Source organism: Bos indicus x Bos taurus, chromosome 2, assembly GCF_003369695.1.
Source record: "Bos indicus x Bos taurus breed Angus x Brahman F1 hybrid chromosome 2, Bos_hybrid_MaternalHap_v2.0, whole genome shotgun sequence".
Lineage (NCBI taxonomy): Eukaryota > Metazoa > Chordata > Mammalia > Artiodactyla > Bovidae > Bos > Bos indicus x Bos taurus.
In genome coordinates, this window is record NC_040077.1 from 126,804,710 (window position 1) to 126,821,999 (window position 17,290).

The 17,290-nt window shown below is 45.1% G+C and overlaps 1 protein-coding gene across 2 annotated transcripts in view; it reads left to right on the forward strand.

The window, feature by feature from the left end:
* The window catches only part of STMN1 (stathmin 1), a 30,621-nt gene extending 13,762 nt beyond the window's left edge, over positions 1 to 16,859 (forward strand). Inside the window, exons 1-5 of one of the 2 annotated variants that reach the window (XM_027519878.1) lie at positions 11,276 to 11,374; positions 13,064 to 13,136; positions 13,640 to 13,812; positions 15,734 to 15,925; positions 16,336 to 16,859. In XM_027519878.1, the coding sequence (XP_027375679.1) occupies positions 13,124 to 13,136; positions 13,640 to 13,812; positions 15,734 to 15,925; positions 16,336 to 16,407 (450 nt within the window). In that variant the 5' untranslated portion in view covers positions 11,276 to 11,374; positions 13,064 to 13,123 and the 3' untranslated portion in view covers positions 16,408 to 16,859. Of the gene's footprint in view, positions 1 to 11,275; positions 11,375 to 13,063; positions 13,137 to 13,639; positions 13,813 to 15,733; positions 15,926 to 16,335 lie in introns of those variants that run through there. The other variant, XM_027519879.1, reaches the window with a different exon arrangement.
* Positions 16,860 to 17,290: the final 431 nt, after the last annotated feature.

Consider the following 17,290-nt stretch of genomic DNA (forward strand, 5'->3'; position numbering starts at 1 on the left):
TCATGGCAAATAGATGGGGAAACAGTGCCAGACTTCATTTTCTTAAATGGCTCCAAAATCACTGCAGATGGTGACTGCAGCCATGAAATTAAAAGACGCTTACTCCTTGGAAGGAAAGTTATGACCAACCTAGACAGCATATTAAAAAACAGAGGCATTACTTTGCCAACAAAGGTCCATCTAGTCAAAGCTATGGCTTTTCCAGTAGTCTTGTATGGATGTGAGAGTTGGACTATAAAGAAAGCTGAGCACCAAAGAATTGATGCTTTTGAACTGTGGTGTTGGAGAAGACTCTTGAGAGTCCCTTGGACTGCAAGGAGATCCAACCAGTCCATCCTAAAGGAAATAAGTCCTGAATATTCATTGGAAGGATTGATGCTGAAGCTGAAACTCCAATCTTTGGCCACCTGATGCAAAGAGCTGACTCATTGGAAAACACCCTGATACTGGGAAAGATGGAAGGCAGGAGGAGAAGGGGACGACAGAGGATGAGATGGTTGGATAACATCACCAACTCAATGGACATGAGTTTGAGTAAACTCCAGGAGTTGGCGATGGACAGGGAGGCCTGGTGTGCTGCAGTTCATGGGGTCTAAAAGAGTCAGACACGACTGAGTGATTCAACTGAACTGAACTGAGTTGGCCAAAAATTTCATTCGAGTTTTCCCATAAGGTGGTATGGAAAGACCCAACCGAACTTTTTGGCCAACCCAATACTTTGACAAATATACTTGCAAAGTAACCTAGAAACTGGGTTTTGAGTTGAGAATCCTTGAGTTCCTTGGAGTTCCAGGTCAGAATGTGGCTGAGCTAGATCCCTTCTCTTCCTATTTATGGCTCCTGTATGTACCTTCCACACCCCAGACCTCATGGCCAGAGTGTATCCACACCCGTTATGAGTAGCCAGCCCTGGGTATAGGGTGTACTCAATGGCAGGGAAGTTTGCCCTTGGGAGGACAGAGCCAGGGAAGAGGTTGGTACAGTTGCTGAAAGTGGACCCTGGCTATTTGGACAGGGCGTTCTGGAGTCCTGGTTCTCACAGTGTAGTCTAGACCCATTCTCAGGGTGGGCATGGCTCCTTGGACCCAGGGGACTCCTTGCCTATGAAAATGTGCACAGCAGGAAATGGGTCAGAGTGAATCCCTTGGAAGTGCAGAGCCTAGGACAAGGACCCTGTTGACATGTCTAGGAAGATGCTGTCTCTTTGCGCCTCAGTTATTTTTAGAGGGACCCACTCACTAGGGTTTACCCAAGGCTTTCATGGTTGTGGCACCGAAAGTCCTGAATTCTAGGAAAAACCCTTAGTCCCAGGCAAACTGGGACAACTGGTTACCCTCACTTCCTCATCTTTATAATTCAAGTTAATAAATCTCATAAGATTGTTGTGGGGTTAGCATGAGTTAACAAACTTGGAGTGTTCAGACCAGTACCTGCCATGTGGTCAGTGGTCTATGACTATGTTAAGGCTATTAACATATTTTTTCAGATTTTTTTATTGTAGTAAAACATACATAACGTAAAAAGTACCATCATGACCATTTTATACAGTTCAGTGATATTAAATACATTCATAATGTTGTGCAACCATCACCACCATCCATCTCCATAACTCTTTTCATCTTAGGAGACTGAAACTCTATCCTCATTAAACAGTATCCCTCATTCGCTCTTCTCCACCAGCTCCTGGCAGAGGTATTCCCAGAACTGTACTTGCTGGAACATAGACTATGTCTGCTTTTGTTTTTGGTTTTTGGCTGTTCTGGGTCTTCGTTGCTGAGCATGGGCTTTCTCTAGTTGCTGTGAGCAGGGGTTATTCTTCATTGCAGTGCACAGGCTTCTCACTGAGGTGGTTTCTCTTGTGGAGCACAGGCTCTAAAGCACAAGCTTCAGTAGTTGCTGCAAATGGGCTCAGTAGTTGTGGAGCATGGGCTTTCGTTGCTCTGCGGCACATGGAATCTTCCTGGACCAGGGATCAGACCTGCGTCCTCTGCGCTGGCAGGCGGATTCCTATCCGCTGTACCACCAGTCCACGATAGTTCCCTTTTTAATTTTAGGGTGAACCTCCATACTGTTTTCCACAGCAACTGTGCCATCTTATATTCTCACCAACAGTGCACAAAGGCTTCAATTTCTCTACACCCTAACCAACACTTGCTATGTACTGGATTTTTGATAGTAGTCATCCTCATTTTGATTTGCATTTACCCAATGACTAGTAAACCGTGAACTTCCTGATGTTCAAGCTGGTTTTAGAAAAGGCAGAGGAACCAGAGATCAATTTGCCAGCATCCGCTGGATCATAGAAAAAGCAAGAGAGTTCCAGAAAAACATCTGTTTCTGCTTTATTGACTATGCCAAAGCCTTTGACTGTGTGGATCACAATAAACTGTGGAAAATTCTGAAAGAGATGGGAATACCAGACCACCTGATCTGTCTCTTGAGAAATTTGTATGCAGGTCAGGAAGCAACAGTTAGAACTGGACATGGAACAGACTGGTTCCAAATAGGAAAAGGAGTTCGTCAAGGCTGTATATTGTCACCCTGTTTATTTAACTTATATGCAGAGTACATCATGAGAAACGCTGGGCTGGAAGAAACACAAACTGGAATCAAGATTGCCGGGAGAAATATCAATAACCTCAGATATGCAGATGACACCACCCTTATGGCAGAAAGTGAAGAGGAACTCAAAAGCCTCTTGATGAAAGTGAAAGTGGAGAGTGAAAAAGTTGGCTTAAAGCTCAACATTCAGAAAACGAAGATCATGGCATCCGGTCCTACCACTTCATGGGAAATAGATGGGGAAACAGTGGAAACAGTGTCAGACTTTATTTTTCTGGGCTCCAAAATCACTGCAGATGGTGACTGCAGCCATGAAATTAAAAGACACTTACTCCTTGGAAGGAAAGTTATGACCAACCTAGATAGCATATTCAAAAGCAGAGACATTACTTTGCCAACAAAGGTCCATCTAGTCAAGGCTATGGTTTTTCCTGTGGTCATGTATGGATGTGAGAGTTGGACTGTGAAGAAGGCTGAGCGCCGAAGAATTGATGCTTTTGAACTGTGGTTTTGGAGAAGACTCTTGAGAGTCCCTTGGACTGCAAGGAGATCCAACCAGTCCATTCTGAAGGAGATCAGCCCTGGGATTTCTTTGGAGGGAATGATGCTAAAGCTGAAACTCCAGCACTTTGGCCACCTCATGCGAAGAGTTGACTCATTGGAAGAGTCTGATGCTGGGAGGGATTGGGGGCAGGAGGAGAAGGGGACGACAGAGGATGAGATGGCTGGATGGCATCACTGACTCGATGGACGTGAGTCTGGGTGAACTCCGGGAGTTGGTGATGGACAGGGAGGCCTGGCGTGCTGCGATTCATGGGGTCACAAAGAGTCGGACACGACTGAGCGACTGATCTCTGATCTGATCTGATGTAGCAAAATCATTACCAGAATAACATCTAATTAATATCTGTCACTCTGTATGTCACAAAATTTTGTCTTCTTGTGATGAAGACTTTTTAAGATTTACTTTCTTAGCAACTTTCAAGTGTGCAATGCAATATTATTAACTCTAGGCTCCATGCCGTACATTACATCTCCATGACTCATTTATTTTATGACTGAAAGTTTATATCTTTTGACCCCTTTCACCCGTTTCACCCACTCACCCCACCCCCTCTACTCCAGCAACTACCAGGCTTTTTCTGTATCTATGAGCTTGTTTCTTTTTTGGGGGGAGTGGTTGTTTTAGATTCTACATACAAGTAGGGAATTTGTCTTTCTTTGTCTGACTTATTTCACTTAGCATAATGCCCTCAGTGTGATATTAATGCCTTATCAGATATATAATTTGAAAATATTTTCTTACATTCTATGGGTTGCCTTTTTACTCTGTTGATAATGTATTTTGACACACAAAATTTTTAATTTTCCCGAAGTTCAATTTGTCTGTGTTTTCCTTTTGTTGGCTGGTGTCACATCTAAGAAATCATTGCTAAATCCAGTGTTATGAAGCTTTTTTCCTATGTTTTCTTCTAAGAGTTTTATAGTTTTAGGTTTTATATTTAGATCTTTGATTGATTTTGAGTTAATTTTTTTGTATATGGTGCGAGGTAAGAGTTCAGCTTCATTTCTTTGCATGAGGCCATCCAGCTTCCCAGCACTATCATTTGAAAAGACTGTCCTTTCCCCCACTGAATGGATCTTAGCGCTCTTGTCAAAAATCATTTGACCATATATGCAAGTGTTTATTTCTAGGCTCGACACTCTGTTCTATTGGTCTGTATGTCTATCTTTATGCCAATACCTCATTGTGCTGACTCCTGTAACTTTGCGGCAAGTTTCAAAATCAAGCTTCATTCTTTTAGTTACTATCATTTTAAATGTTCCATTGTATTAGAAGGGCTTCTCTTGTGGCTCAACTGGGTAAACAATCTGCCTGCAATGAGGGAGACCTGGGTTCAATCCCTGGGTTGGGAAGATCCCCTGGAGAAGGGAAAGGCTACCCACTCCAGTAATCTGGCCTGAGGAGTTCCATGGTCCAGGGGGTCACAAAGAGTCAGACACAACTATTATGCCAGTACCACACGTTTTGATTCCTGTAACTTTGCTGCAAGTTTCAAAATCAAGAAGTATGAGTCCTCCAGCTCCATTCTTTTAGTTACTATCATTTTAAATGTTCCATTGTATTAGAAAATGCTGTTTCTATAAGTGGAAGCTTACAGAACGAGGGAAGAGTTGACTGTCTTTTTGAGGGCCCTGGGTTTCGTTGCTGGGCACAGGCTTTCTATAGTTGGGGAAAGCAGGGGCTACTCTCTAGTTAGTGTGTGGGCTTCTCACTGTGCTGGCGTCTCCTGTTGCAGAGCTTGGGCTCTATGTGCAGCGGCTTCAGTAGTTGTGGTGCACAGGCTTTACTGCCTCGAGGCACGTGGGATCTTCCCGGACCAGGGATCAAATCCTTGTCCCTTGCATTGGCAGGTGGATTCCCAACCACTGAACCACCAGGGAAGTCCATTTGTGTGTCTGTTTTTAAAAAATTTTGGTTGTGCTGGGTCTTTATTGTGGTACATGGGCTTTCTCTAGTGGTGGCATCTGGGAGCTTCTCTTTAGTTGCAGTGTGTAGGCTTAGTTGCTCTGCTGCATGTGGGATCTTAATTCCTTGACCAGGGTTCAAACCTCCATCCCCTGCATTGGGAGGCGAATTCTTAACGGACCATCAGGGAAGTTCTGGAAGAGTTGAATTTGACTGAAGTTTTAGGCCTGAAGGGTGAGAGCCTACCAAAGCCTCTAACAGAATGGAGAAATGAGATATGGTTGATGGGAAGATGTTAGTTCAGTGTGGGGGTCATACCAAATTTGAGGGCTTTATGGAGCATCCATGAGGAGGTGTCCTTTAGGTAGCTGGAAATGTTTTTTTAGAGTTCAGGGGAGAGATGGCAGCTCAAGAAGGCATCCCCATAAAAAGGAATCATTAGAAGACGGCATGGACTTAGATAAGAGGGATGAAGGTTAGAACACAGAGTGAGAAGATGGCAGGGGCAGTGACATCTTGGCCCCATTCCACTCACATTTAATGTGTGTTCAGTTTAGTTCAGTATCTCAGTCGTGTCCGACTCTTTGCATACCCATGAATCACAGCATGCCAGGCCTCCCTGTCCATCACCAACTCCCGGAGTTCACTCAAACTCACGTCCATCGAGTTGGTGATGCCATCCAGCCATCTCCTCCTCTGTCATCCCCTTCTCCTCTTGCCCCCAATCCCTCCCAGCATTAGAGTCTTTTCCAATGAGTCGACTCTTCGCATGAGGTGGCCAAAGTACTGGAGTTTCAGCTTTAGCATCATTCCTTCCAAAGAACACCCAGGGCTGATCTCCTTTAGAATGGACTGGTTGGATCTCCTTGCAGTCCAAGGGACTCTCAAGAGTCTTCTCCAAAACCACAGTTCAAAAGCATCAATTCTTCGGCGCTCAGCTTTCTTCACAGTCCACTCTCACATCCATACATGACCACTGGAAAAACCATAGCCTTGACTAGATGAATCTTTGTTGGCAAAGCAATGTCTCTGCTTTTGAATATGCTATCTAGGTTGGTCATAACTTTCCTTCCAAGGAGTAAGTGTCTTTTAATTTCATGGCTGCAGTCACCATTTGCAGTGATTTTGGAGCCCAGAATAATAAAGTCTGACACTGTTTCCACTGTTTCCCCATCTATTTCCCATGAAGTGATGGGACCAGATGCCATGATCTTCGTTTTCTGAATGTTGAGCTTTAAGCCAACTTTTTCACTCTCCTCTTTCACTTTCATCAAGAGGCTTTTGAGTTCCTCTTCACTTTCTGCCATAAGGGTGGTGTCATCTGCATATCTGAGGTTATTGATATTTCTCCCGGCAATCTTGATTCCAGTTTGTGTTTCTTCCAGTCCAGCGTTTCTCATGATGTACTCTGCATATAAGTTAAATAAGCAGGGTGACAATATACAGCCTTGATGTACTCCTTTTCGTATTTGGCACAAGTCTGTTGTTCCATGTCCAGTTCTAACTGTTGCTTCCTGACCTGCATGCAGGTCTCTCAAGAGGCAGGTCAGGTGGTCTGGTATTCCCATGTCTTTCAGAATTTTCCCCAGTTGATTGTGATCCACACAGTCAAAGGCTTTGGCATAGTCAATATGTATGTACTTTACCATATTTTGTTGAGTCAGAAATCCCATTTATTTTTAAGATGTTATTTTATGTGCTACTAAGAAAATATGCTGTTGGCAATTATGAAATGGTATTCATGGACTTGAGCACACTGATTTTAAAGACACACAAATCCGGGGACAACATACATCTTAGAACTGATTAAATACGATATGTGCCAGCCACTGTGTCAGGCATCATGGAGGGGGGAGTGGGATACAGCTATGAAAAAGACTCTGCCTTCAAAAAGCTTCCAATCTCATGATGACACTTGCAGATACTTCTTCCACAAGACTGAGACACTGATACAGTGTAGGCACCGAGCTGCTCTAAGATCAGGTGCTGCTTATCAAGTGTTTATAGGCATTATTAACACAGTCAAAACTGACTGTGTGTCTTTCTCGGAATTTCTAGTCCTCCCCCTCCTTTTCCCTAATGCCTGAAATTTCTGGGGACAAAATCTTTCAAATCATTTTTGAATGAACTGAGATAATGAACTAAAATACCACATGGTAGGTGTTGAACTGGTACAACTCCTATGAAAGGCAGTTTGGCACTATCCAAATTACAAATGTGTTTGTCCTTTGACTTAGCAATACTACTCTAGGAATATATCTTTCAGATATACTTCAGTCGCTCAGTCGTGTCCAACTCTTTGTGACCCCATGGACTGTGGCTCATCAGACTTCCCTGTTCATCACCAACTCCCAGAGCTTACTCAAATTCATGTCCACTGAGCTGGTGATGCCATCCAACCATCTCATCCTCTGTCGTCCCCTTCTCCTCCCACCTTCAATCTTTCCCAGCATCAGGGTCTTTTCCAATGAGTCAGTTCTTCGCATCAGGTGGCCACAGTGTTGGAGTTTCAGCTATACTTACCCCTCGGATATACTTACCCAGATGGAAAACACCATCTATATTAGCTTGTTCATTACAGCATTGTTTGAAATAGCAAATATTAACCTAAGGGCCATGGACAGGGCACTGGTTAACTGGATTATGGAGCGTTCATACATTGGATCCCAGATCCAAGAAATGCTTGATATATGAATACGGAAAAGATCCCTGATATGTGTTCTGAAGTGAAAAAACACTAAGTGCAGAACAGTTACAGTAGACTGACATTTTCTTATGAAGGGGGATTAAGACTATGTGGCCACAAATTTGCTACCATACATGTAAGCAAAACTGCTTACGTGAAGAAAACCCTAGACACACAAGAAACTAGTAACAAAGGTTAAAGTAGGGGAAGGGTAAGTAGAGGATTTGGCAGATGGGGATAGATGAGGGAGGGAAGGAGAAGGAATTTTCATACTTTATTTCTCAACTGTGTGAATGAGTTTATTTATTCAAAATGTTAAATTAATTGAATTTTAAAAAATACTCCATGGGAAAAGAGTTAACCCAGAGACTATGATTTCCACCCAAAGGAGAAAGTCTACTAGTCATCATTCATTCATTTATTCAGTAACCTATAGCAATCAAGAAACTTCTCTAGCAATAATGGTTAACAAATCAGCACTGAGAGGGGCCAGGCATCGTGCTAAGCACTTTCACATACATTATCTGACTTAATCCTCACCACCTCTGCTAGTGCAGGTGTCGAGCATCACAGAAGTGGAAGCTGAGGATGGGTGAGGTGGTTCTTGCCTAAAGTCATCTGCAACCAACCAGGCCCCACCCTCCAGGGCCAGCTTCCGTTCTGGGCAGGTACAACGGATACCAGAGACACAACTCCTGCCTTCTTAGGCTTAGTTGTCTAGTGAGGGAGACAAGCAAGTAAAATAGCAGATTCACAGAGAGGTTTTGAACAGGGAAGGGAGTGTTAGAGCATGATGCCTAAGGATTAGGGGACAAAGGGAACAGCGAGGCTGGGGACAAGGAGAAAACCTCTCCCACGACACCTTCGGCCAAGGACAGGCCCTGTAAACAGCAGTGGAACTCAGTGGCACCTCTGTGGGAGACAACCCTGCAGCCTCAGAACCAACAATGAACAAAGGCAGCCGGTGCTCTGTAAGAACAGAGCAGATCTGACAACAGCCCGACTTGTTTGATCAGCGTAGACATCCTTTTGGACTTTGAAGCCTGAAGGGCTCTCCTTTAGCTGTCTACACAGATCAAATAAGCTGGATGGCTGCCATATCTCAACTTCACTTTGTGTTAATCCATAGTCACAGCCAGCTCCCCAGCAATTCGACCAAACCATCTGAGCAGAGGCAAAAATAATTCTCATCGGCAAAGACACATAATCCCAAGATGCAAATGTTAACTCCTTGCTGCCACTTCAGGAGGGAGTGGATTTTGAAGTTAGTTCTTGGAACCTTCCAAGAAAGGAGCTTCTGCCCCTTTCCAAAGTGAGATGGCAAAGCTGTTTTCTCTCTCACAGTTGAAAGCCATTCCGATTCCAAAGCTCATTCATGAACACTCAGAAGAACTGACAATACATAGCTGTGGTCTAGCTCTCAGAAAGGCAGCCCCACCCCAAAGCCCCACCAAACCCTTTTTTATTCATAGGATCATTCTTGGGGAAACCCGACTCCAGTCTCCTCAGTCCTCAAGCAGCAGTGGGGATCTCAGGAAATCCTCGTCACAGAGACTGTCAGGACCAAGCATCTAACAACAAACCCAGAAGCCAAGTGGCATCGTTAAAAAAGATGAAAAATCTACATGAGTTCTAACATCTTCGTTCCTAGCCATGGTTTCCATGGAAATAGACATCTGCTCTAGGGAGAAAGAAAAGGTGGGGGGGGCGGGTGCGGTGGGAAGCGGTATAAGTGCTTTAAAATAATCAGTGTTTTGAAAGATTTATTTTTTTTTCTGTCATAACATTAATAGTCAGAAAGATGAGATTTTTGTGGCAATTTCTTGTATTAAAAAAAAAAAAATGCATCAAATGGGTGGGACCTTCCTCTGCAAACCTCCAGATCAAGTACAAAGACTTCTAGATAAAAGCATGGTTCAGGGTATAACAGACTTCTCAGCCTTGAGTTTCTTGCTCGTGTGTGTTGCCTATTAATCTGTCACTTTTCAGTGAGGTCTTATCCCAACTCCCCTCCAGTCTTCCTGACGAATTCTGAGATTTCGCTCAGAAAACTGACAGATGGAAACACCGGATTGTTTGGTGGCTAAGTTTGGTCTGAGAAGGAGAAGGTTCTCAGGGCTCAGAATCTGAATTATTGCTGGTCCCGCTCACATGCTAAGGGAAAACCACTTAGATTGGGGGCGGGGGAGAGGCCGACCCCACACAAGGGCAATTGTTGGAGAAAATGCTGCAACAAGCATATCTCAGGCAACAGTGTATTGCTAATTGTTTGCTTTGTGTGGTGTGTCTGCTGCCTGTATAATCCAGTTTTCCTTGTCTCAAGCACCTATGAATTATATTTAACTCCTGCATATCCATAGTAAATAGCAGAACACGGGGAGTCTTTAAATGAGGACTCCTGCTCCATCAAAGAAGGTCATGTTTGTTTCTTGGTTTTGGGGAGGTGGAGCCCATCGAGCAGTAAAATGACCGTGTCCTTCTACCTTGTCAGTATCTCAAGGCAGGTGCTTTGGTGTAATGACCACCACCAAGGACAGAGCTTTGACTGGGGGAATGGGAGAAGGGGCTTGGGAACCATGTTCATTTTATTTATTTTTCCTCTGGCCTTTCTGTGTTTAAGAATGAGGCCAGCTGTTCTAAGATAGCCAGGGTCAGAGCAATTTTCTTTGTGTTTCTGCTGTGCATCCCATCTATCCAGGGCAGGGGGAACCGTGACCTTGTGGCTTCTTTTGTTTTGATTCTTTATAATGACCCAGCACCGATGTGGGAGCACGTGCTTCAAGAACAAAAGCAACACTTAACTGCAGTCTGTGTAGTCTAGAACTGCAATTGAGCTTCCTTCCCTATCGTCCGGTAAAAGGCTTGGCAGAACAGATGGAGTCTGCATTTAAGCCCAGTGACTTTGTTAGACCAGAGGAGATCAAATTCCAGATCCTTTTGCTTTTCCCCCACAGGTCTCTATAGAGGGTCACCAGCTGGGGGACCCTAAGACGGTAGGGAGAACGCACACAATGAGTTAAGGGCCACGCCCGTGCCCTGTTGGGCAGAATGGGTTAGATTATGATGATGTCACAATACAGGTGACAGGTGGAGGCATGAAGTGGCATTGTCCCGTCACAAGGGCTTGGGCGTCTTAGGTGGCTGCACCGAGGGGGCTCCGGAAGGGCAATGCGCTGTCCCAAGGGAGGGCTGCCCTTGCGGTGTGATGTGGGGCAAGGGGCTCCACAGAGGTGGAGTCCAGGGGGACCACTGTCTTGAGAGGTGGAAAGGGACCTTGCCCCACCCTTTTCCTAAGAAGGGGAGAACTGGTTCAAACCCAGGCGGGGGCTCACCGCATCACCCCCTTCCCCTGCCAGATGACCGTCCCGGCCCCCCGGCTCATACCTGGAGAACCCCCCGCCCCAAATCAGCCCTCACCCCTGGCATTGTCCGCTGGTCCCACCAGCCTGAACTACACTTCCCGAGGTGCTCCGGGGTCCCCAGAGGCGGGGTCCACTTGGGCTGTGGTTGGGGGGGGTGGGAAGGGGTCGGCACGTGCCGCCGCTCCCAGCCAATGCGGAGCCCGGCGGGGAGGTCACGTGTCGCTGTTTGGCGCTTTTGTGCGCGCCCGGGTCTGTTGGTGCTCAGAGTGTGGCCAGGCGGCTCGGACGGAGCAGGTGGGTGTGGGACTCTCGGGAGGAGGCGGCGGCGGTCGGCCGGGGGCAGTGAGAGGGACGCGGCGAGCGGGAGGGGCCGGCCCTGGGGCAGCGACCCCCTGCTGGAGGCCGGCGGGCGGGGCCGCGGGCCGTAAAGGGGCTGGAGGGCGGGGTGGGGGGGTCGCTCCGCTTTGTGTGTGGCTCGGGCGGAGCCTGGCTTTGTCCCTGGCTCCCTGGGGGCGCGGCTGTGGTGGGGAGGGGGTGCGGCCAGCTGGGCGAGCCCGCCGAGGTAGCCCCGAGATACCTTCGAGGAGACAATAGGGGGCGTAGGCCCACCCTCCCCCGCCTCCCTGCAGGCGCGGCCCCCGCTGGGGTCCCCATTGTTTGAAGGGGCGGGGCGGCGCCCCCAGGGAGCGACCTGAGGGCCAGACTGCGGGGCCGGAAAGGGCAGCGCCCCCGCTCAGTGTTCGTGAGGCTGCCCACGGAAGGCTGACACCCCCACGAGAGCTGTCCAGTCCTCTCGGCTCAGGGGCGCGGACGGCTTTGGGTGGCGGAAGACTGGGAGCGAAGGAAAGAGGTGGCGAGCCGATGGCGGGTACCCCACGGTTTCCTCCCAAGTACTAGCGCCTCCCGGCCAGCTGCGGCGGGGCTGGGGGCGAGGGGGGCGGGGGCCCGCCTCAAGGTGTTTTTGGCGGGAGTTGATGGGGGGCTACTCCGCGCGGGGAGAGCCCGGGGTGGGCGGAGTTACCCGGATGGGACCGTTAGCCCCGCCCACCCCTCCCCTTCCCACGCGCGCGGGCTCCGGGGTGTTGAGAGTTCGGGGAGATTCGAAAAGGCGCGGGGAGGAAGGGGCGGGGCCCGGGGCCGGAGTGCAGGGCGGGCTCTGATTGGCCGGGGGGCGGCCTGCCGCTATTCCTCGCCCGGACCAGGGCCACGCCCATCCTGGTTCTGGTGCTGGGAGTCTCCTGCTCGTCCGACGGGCTTAGACAGTTTCCCTGTTTCCGATTTTAAGTTCCCGCTGTTGAGAACTTGTATTCCTACGTGTTTGACACTAGACTTGGGTCTGCAGGAATCATGACCTTTGAAAAGATCAAGGAATGTAGTTTTTTTTTCGTGGAAAAATACTGCACAAGGTAGCAAATAGGTGTAACCTAAGACCTAAAGCTTCATAAAATTGTTGATAATTCATGTTAACCCGCTGTTGAATGAGGACCTTAAACCGCAGGAACAATAGGAGTGAGACATTATTGGTTAATACTAGTTTGGGCGTTTTGTTTTCCACATGGCAGACACAGACAAAGCAGGGGTGGGTATTTCTCGTTTGCACAATGAGTGGTAGGCAGTGTTAAGATGGCTCCGGTCTCACTAGGCGTTGAATCTGCACTATCTTCTCACCAGGAGGAGAATATACTGAGGGGCGGGGACCTTGTGATTTAAATCCCTGTCTAATTTTAAAAATCTTAAGTATATTTTGAACGGGCAAGCTCACTTAACCTCTTCTACAACCAACATTCTATTCAATTCAGGTTTCCCAGTGTTTGAGTATTTTATGATTTTTAAATAATTTTCTAACTAATGATGTCATATTTAATTCCACAGTAGTGGGGTTTTTTTGACATTGATTTATATGGATGTGATTTGAGATCCCTTTGAATCAATGACATGGAAATGCAAAGAAATTGATTGCATGCTTTTGAAAATCGTTTTCAGGGTTTTCCTTGCCAGTGAATCGTGTAGAGTACACTGCCAGTCTCTTGTCTTCTCTTCACCATGGCTTCTTCTGGTAGGTGATCTATGTGGAAAAGCTGAAATTGTGACGGGCTTCTAATTTTAGAATAGGAGATGGCTCAGGTCTTAAGCCATCTTAATTTGGCACTTGTGTTTTGGTCTTACCAAAAAAAATCTTACTTTATAAATTGGAGAGCAACTAAAGCAGAAAAATTACCACTTGAATGTACTGAGAGTACATAGTTAATTGTTTCATTATTAGACGATTTGGTTTGGTCTAAAGCAAAATGTGGAGTTTTGCATGTTTTTGTTCTGTTCAGGGAAATGATTGTCAAATACTGATGTCTCAGAATGGTATTTATCAATCCAAAAATGTTGAGCTTTGCTTTTCTGGGACATGGTATTTAGATAATAATTTCTTGCCTGTAAACACAGCTGCTTCACCAGCCCTCATTCTATTCATTAAATTGATTTGGTTTTTAGAAAACGATAGAACAGTTTATTAGAATAGGAAAAACTCCATTTTTCTGAATATATTATAAATATGATCAAATCCAGATATCCAGGTGAAGGAACTGGAGAAGCGTGCCTCAGGCCAGGCTTTTGAGCTGATTCTCAGCCCTCGATCAAAAGAATCTGTCCCAGAATTTCCCCTTTCCCCTCCTAAGAAGAAGGATCTTTCCCTGGAGGAAATTCAGAAGAAATTAGAAGCTGCAGAGGAAAGACGCAAGGTAAACACCAATTTACAGAAAACCAGATATTTATTAATGTAACATGGCCAGTCTGCTTTGTAAGAGGAGGAAAACAGAATTGTAGCTAGGTGGTGACTATAACTATGAAAATTACAGCGCCAGTGGCGGGGAGAGAATACCAGCCATCATTTATTGAGCTCCTATTGTGTACCATCTCCTTTAACTTATATAGTTCTCCTTTCTACTTTGACCCTAGAGGGTAGGTGTTGTCTGAGATACTGGATTAGAAAATGTTCTCAGGAAAGTTAAATCATTTTCCTGAGTCATACAGTTAGTGAGTACTGGAGCTAGAGTTTAAGCCCAGTTCTGTCTGAAACCAAAATTCATACTTTTCATGCTTTCTCTTTGGAAAATAGATTGTTGTTGATTCATTTTTTTGTCTCTTAAGGTTTTGGGGTTTGGTTTTTTAAGTTTGTGTGTAAGTCTGTGGTTTTTTAGTTTTTGTTTTGTTTTTTGAGAGCGGTACAATAAAAACATTTTAAATTGCTAGTGACATGATTGTGTTGCTCAGCTGTCATACTGGTATTATGGTAGCTTTTATCTAGTACTTCTATATTGAAGTAGGTATCTTTAAAAAGAACTAATCAGAAAAGTCAGCAAATATTAATATGCTTGTTATAGAAAAACTGAGAACCACAGAAGTTTATAAATAAATTAGAAAATTCATATCCTACTTCGCAGAAATAACTATTGGTAACATTTTGGTGTATTTCTCTCTTCAGCGTCCTTCTAGTTGTTAAGAATGATACGTAAATTCTCATTTAGTCCCTCTTTCTAGCAACTCTTGATTGGGGTGCATGGGTCTAATTTTAAAATTAGAGAAATGCAGGCACAAAAAGGTGAAGTGGTCAACGTGCCTGCAACCAGCGCAGTTTGGTGCTTTGAAGTCTGGTACCTTTAACCCCACACATGCATTTTGGGGCCCTGTTGAGCTGCCGTAGCATGTGCTGGGCACGTTTCAGTGCCACGAGTGTTCTGTGTGTGCGCTGACCCACTGTCAACAGTGAATTACCTCCCCAGGAAGAGTGGCTGTATTTGCAACAGTTTTTCATCTGCTACCTGCTCTTCTATTTAGTCCAAGTTGATGCATTCCATGTAGTTTGAGTTTGTGGAAGAGATGCAGCTGAAGGCAGGACAGAATTTTTTTTTAAGGAATCAACACTGGCCCTGTAGTCATTAGCCAGAGCTTTACATAGTTATTGGCTAAATATAGTGAAACTCTTATCATGACTGGGATTTTGAAGAAGAGAATTAACAGAACCAATGGCAGATGCTCTGAAGTTTTCCTGCAAGTTGATGCTTCCAAAGACATCGGAATCTGGTAATAAGCTATTCTGAGTCTGTTGAAGGAGGCACACCATGGTAACAGAGCTCCACTGGTCTCGAAGTTAACGCAGTGTCCATAGAAAAACGCTAATAAGCTTTTCCTTAAAACAAATCCTTTGGCTTAAATAGTAATCTGGAGGTTTAATCTTAAATTTTCTATGGTATCTGTGGATTTTCTTTTTATCAATACGGTTACATTTTTTACAAGGAACTCATTTTCTTTAGGTAGCCTTTGAAGTTAAAAAATCAAAATTCTTTACAATAAAGTGCCATTTCTAAGTATATATCACTCAAATCATCTTGATACCATTATGTGGTAAATCTTACAAAGATTTCCTTAAGGAATAATTGGGCAAGAATCTCTGAACAAATATGAGCAGTTTTCCAAAGTAAATAAAAACACTAGAAAATATAATTTTTACAGCATTCTGATACGGATAATTCAGGTCCTGACTTCAGTATTATTTAAAGGGATCTAACTTTCTATCTTCAGTCCTCTCAATAATTTCTTCTGTGATTTGACCTAATTCTGTATAACATTTCAGAGAGCCTAGCCTATTAAACTTTTTTCCAGTCCCATGAAGCTGAGGTCTTGAAGCAGCTTGCTGAGAAACGGGAGCACGAGAAAGAAGTGCTTCAGAAGGCGATAGAGGAGAACAACAACTTCAGTAAGATGGCGGAAGAGAAGCTGACCCACAAGATGGAGGCCAACAAAGAGAACCGAGAGGCGCAGATGGCCGCCAAGCTGGAGCGCTTGCGGGAGAAGGTCGGTGCCCCGGCCCGGGAGGCGCGGGAGCCGGGGTGTGGTGCGCCACTGAGACGGCGTGAGCTCTGCCTTGATCACGCGTGCTTGGTGTCTTTGTCATTCATTTTGTGGTTAACAAGTTAAATCAGAGATGTCTTATTTTTAAGTAAGGAATATTCACTAATTTGCAGCAGAGTTGCATGTTCTTGGGAAGAGCAGTAGAAGGCTGAATCATTAGGTTCAATGAGTGACCTAGGAAGTTTGAAGATGATGACTTAGAACTCTAATTACGTGATTCCCATAATATATATAATAATAGTATATTATTACACATGTCATATAATGTATGTACTAATGCTGATTTGGGCCTCTTGGGGGCATGACCTTGTAGGCTTTTTCACTTGACTGGTGGATATACTATTTCTTTACAGGACAAGCACATTGAAGAAGTGCGGAAGAACAAAGAATCCAAAGATCCTGCTGATGAGACTGAAGCCGACTAATTTGCTCTGAGAACTGACTTTCTCCCCCTCCCCTTCCTAAATATCCAAAGACTGTACTGGCCAGTGTCATTTTACTTTTGCCCTCCTGACAAATATTCTAGAAGCTGATGTAGGACTGTATAGGTAGATCCAGACGGTATGATGTTGTTTTAGGGGCTGAAGGGGAGAAACGAAAAGTGTTTTACTCTTTTTCTAAAGTGTTGAAGTCTTTCTAATGTAGCTATTTTTCTTGTTGCATCTTTTCTACTTCAGTACACCTGGTGTGCTGGGTTAATGGCTAGTACTGTATTGGCTCCGTGGAAACATGTCTGTGAAAAGAGTATGTAGTGGCTTCTTTCAAATTGTTAGATGCTGAATATGTTCACTTTTAAATCCCAATTCTGTCCCGATCTTACAGACGCTACTGTACTTGAATGGTTAATAAAACTGCACAGTGCTGTTGGTGGCAGTGACTTCTTTCTGTCCAGGTGATAAGTTGTCCAGTGACAGAGACCCTCTAGTTTGTATTTGCTCCAGATGGGGCCTCGAGGCTGCTGGAAACACCCCGCGCGCACACCACCGGAGTTCTCTGCCCTGGAGTTTCTTGCTCCGGAGTTGTTTGCATTGTCCTCTTCCACAATCCTCACTTTGTTGTGATGCCTCAGCCCAGATCAGCTGTTATGATAGTCTTTCAGATGTTTATTTGCAAACAAGCATTTTTTGTTTTCTGTGTCCCCATTAAAAAGGCAGACTGAAAGGCGCAAATGCTGTTTCTAGAGAATAGTTTAGAGAAACCTTAAGATCCTAGTTAGAGATATCGGATGCTTTATTTGCTTTACGTTACAGGCTGGGGTTGGGGGTGAATCCTAACACTTGCCTGCCTTAGGAACCGTTTCTCAAGAAT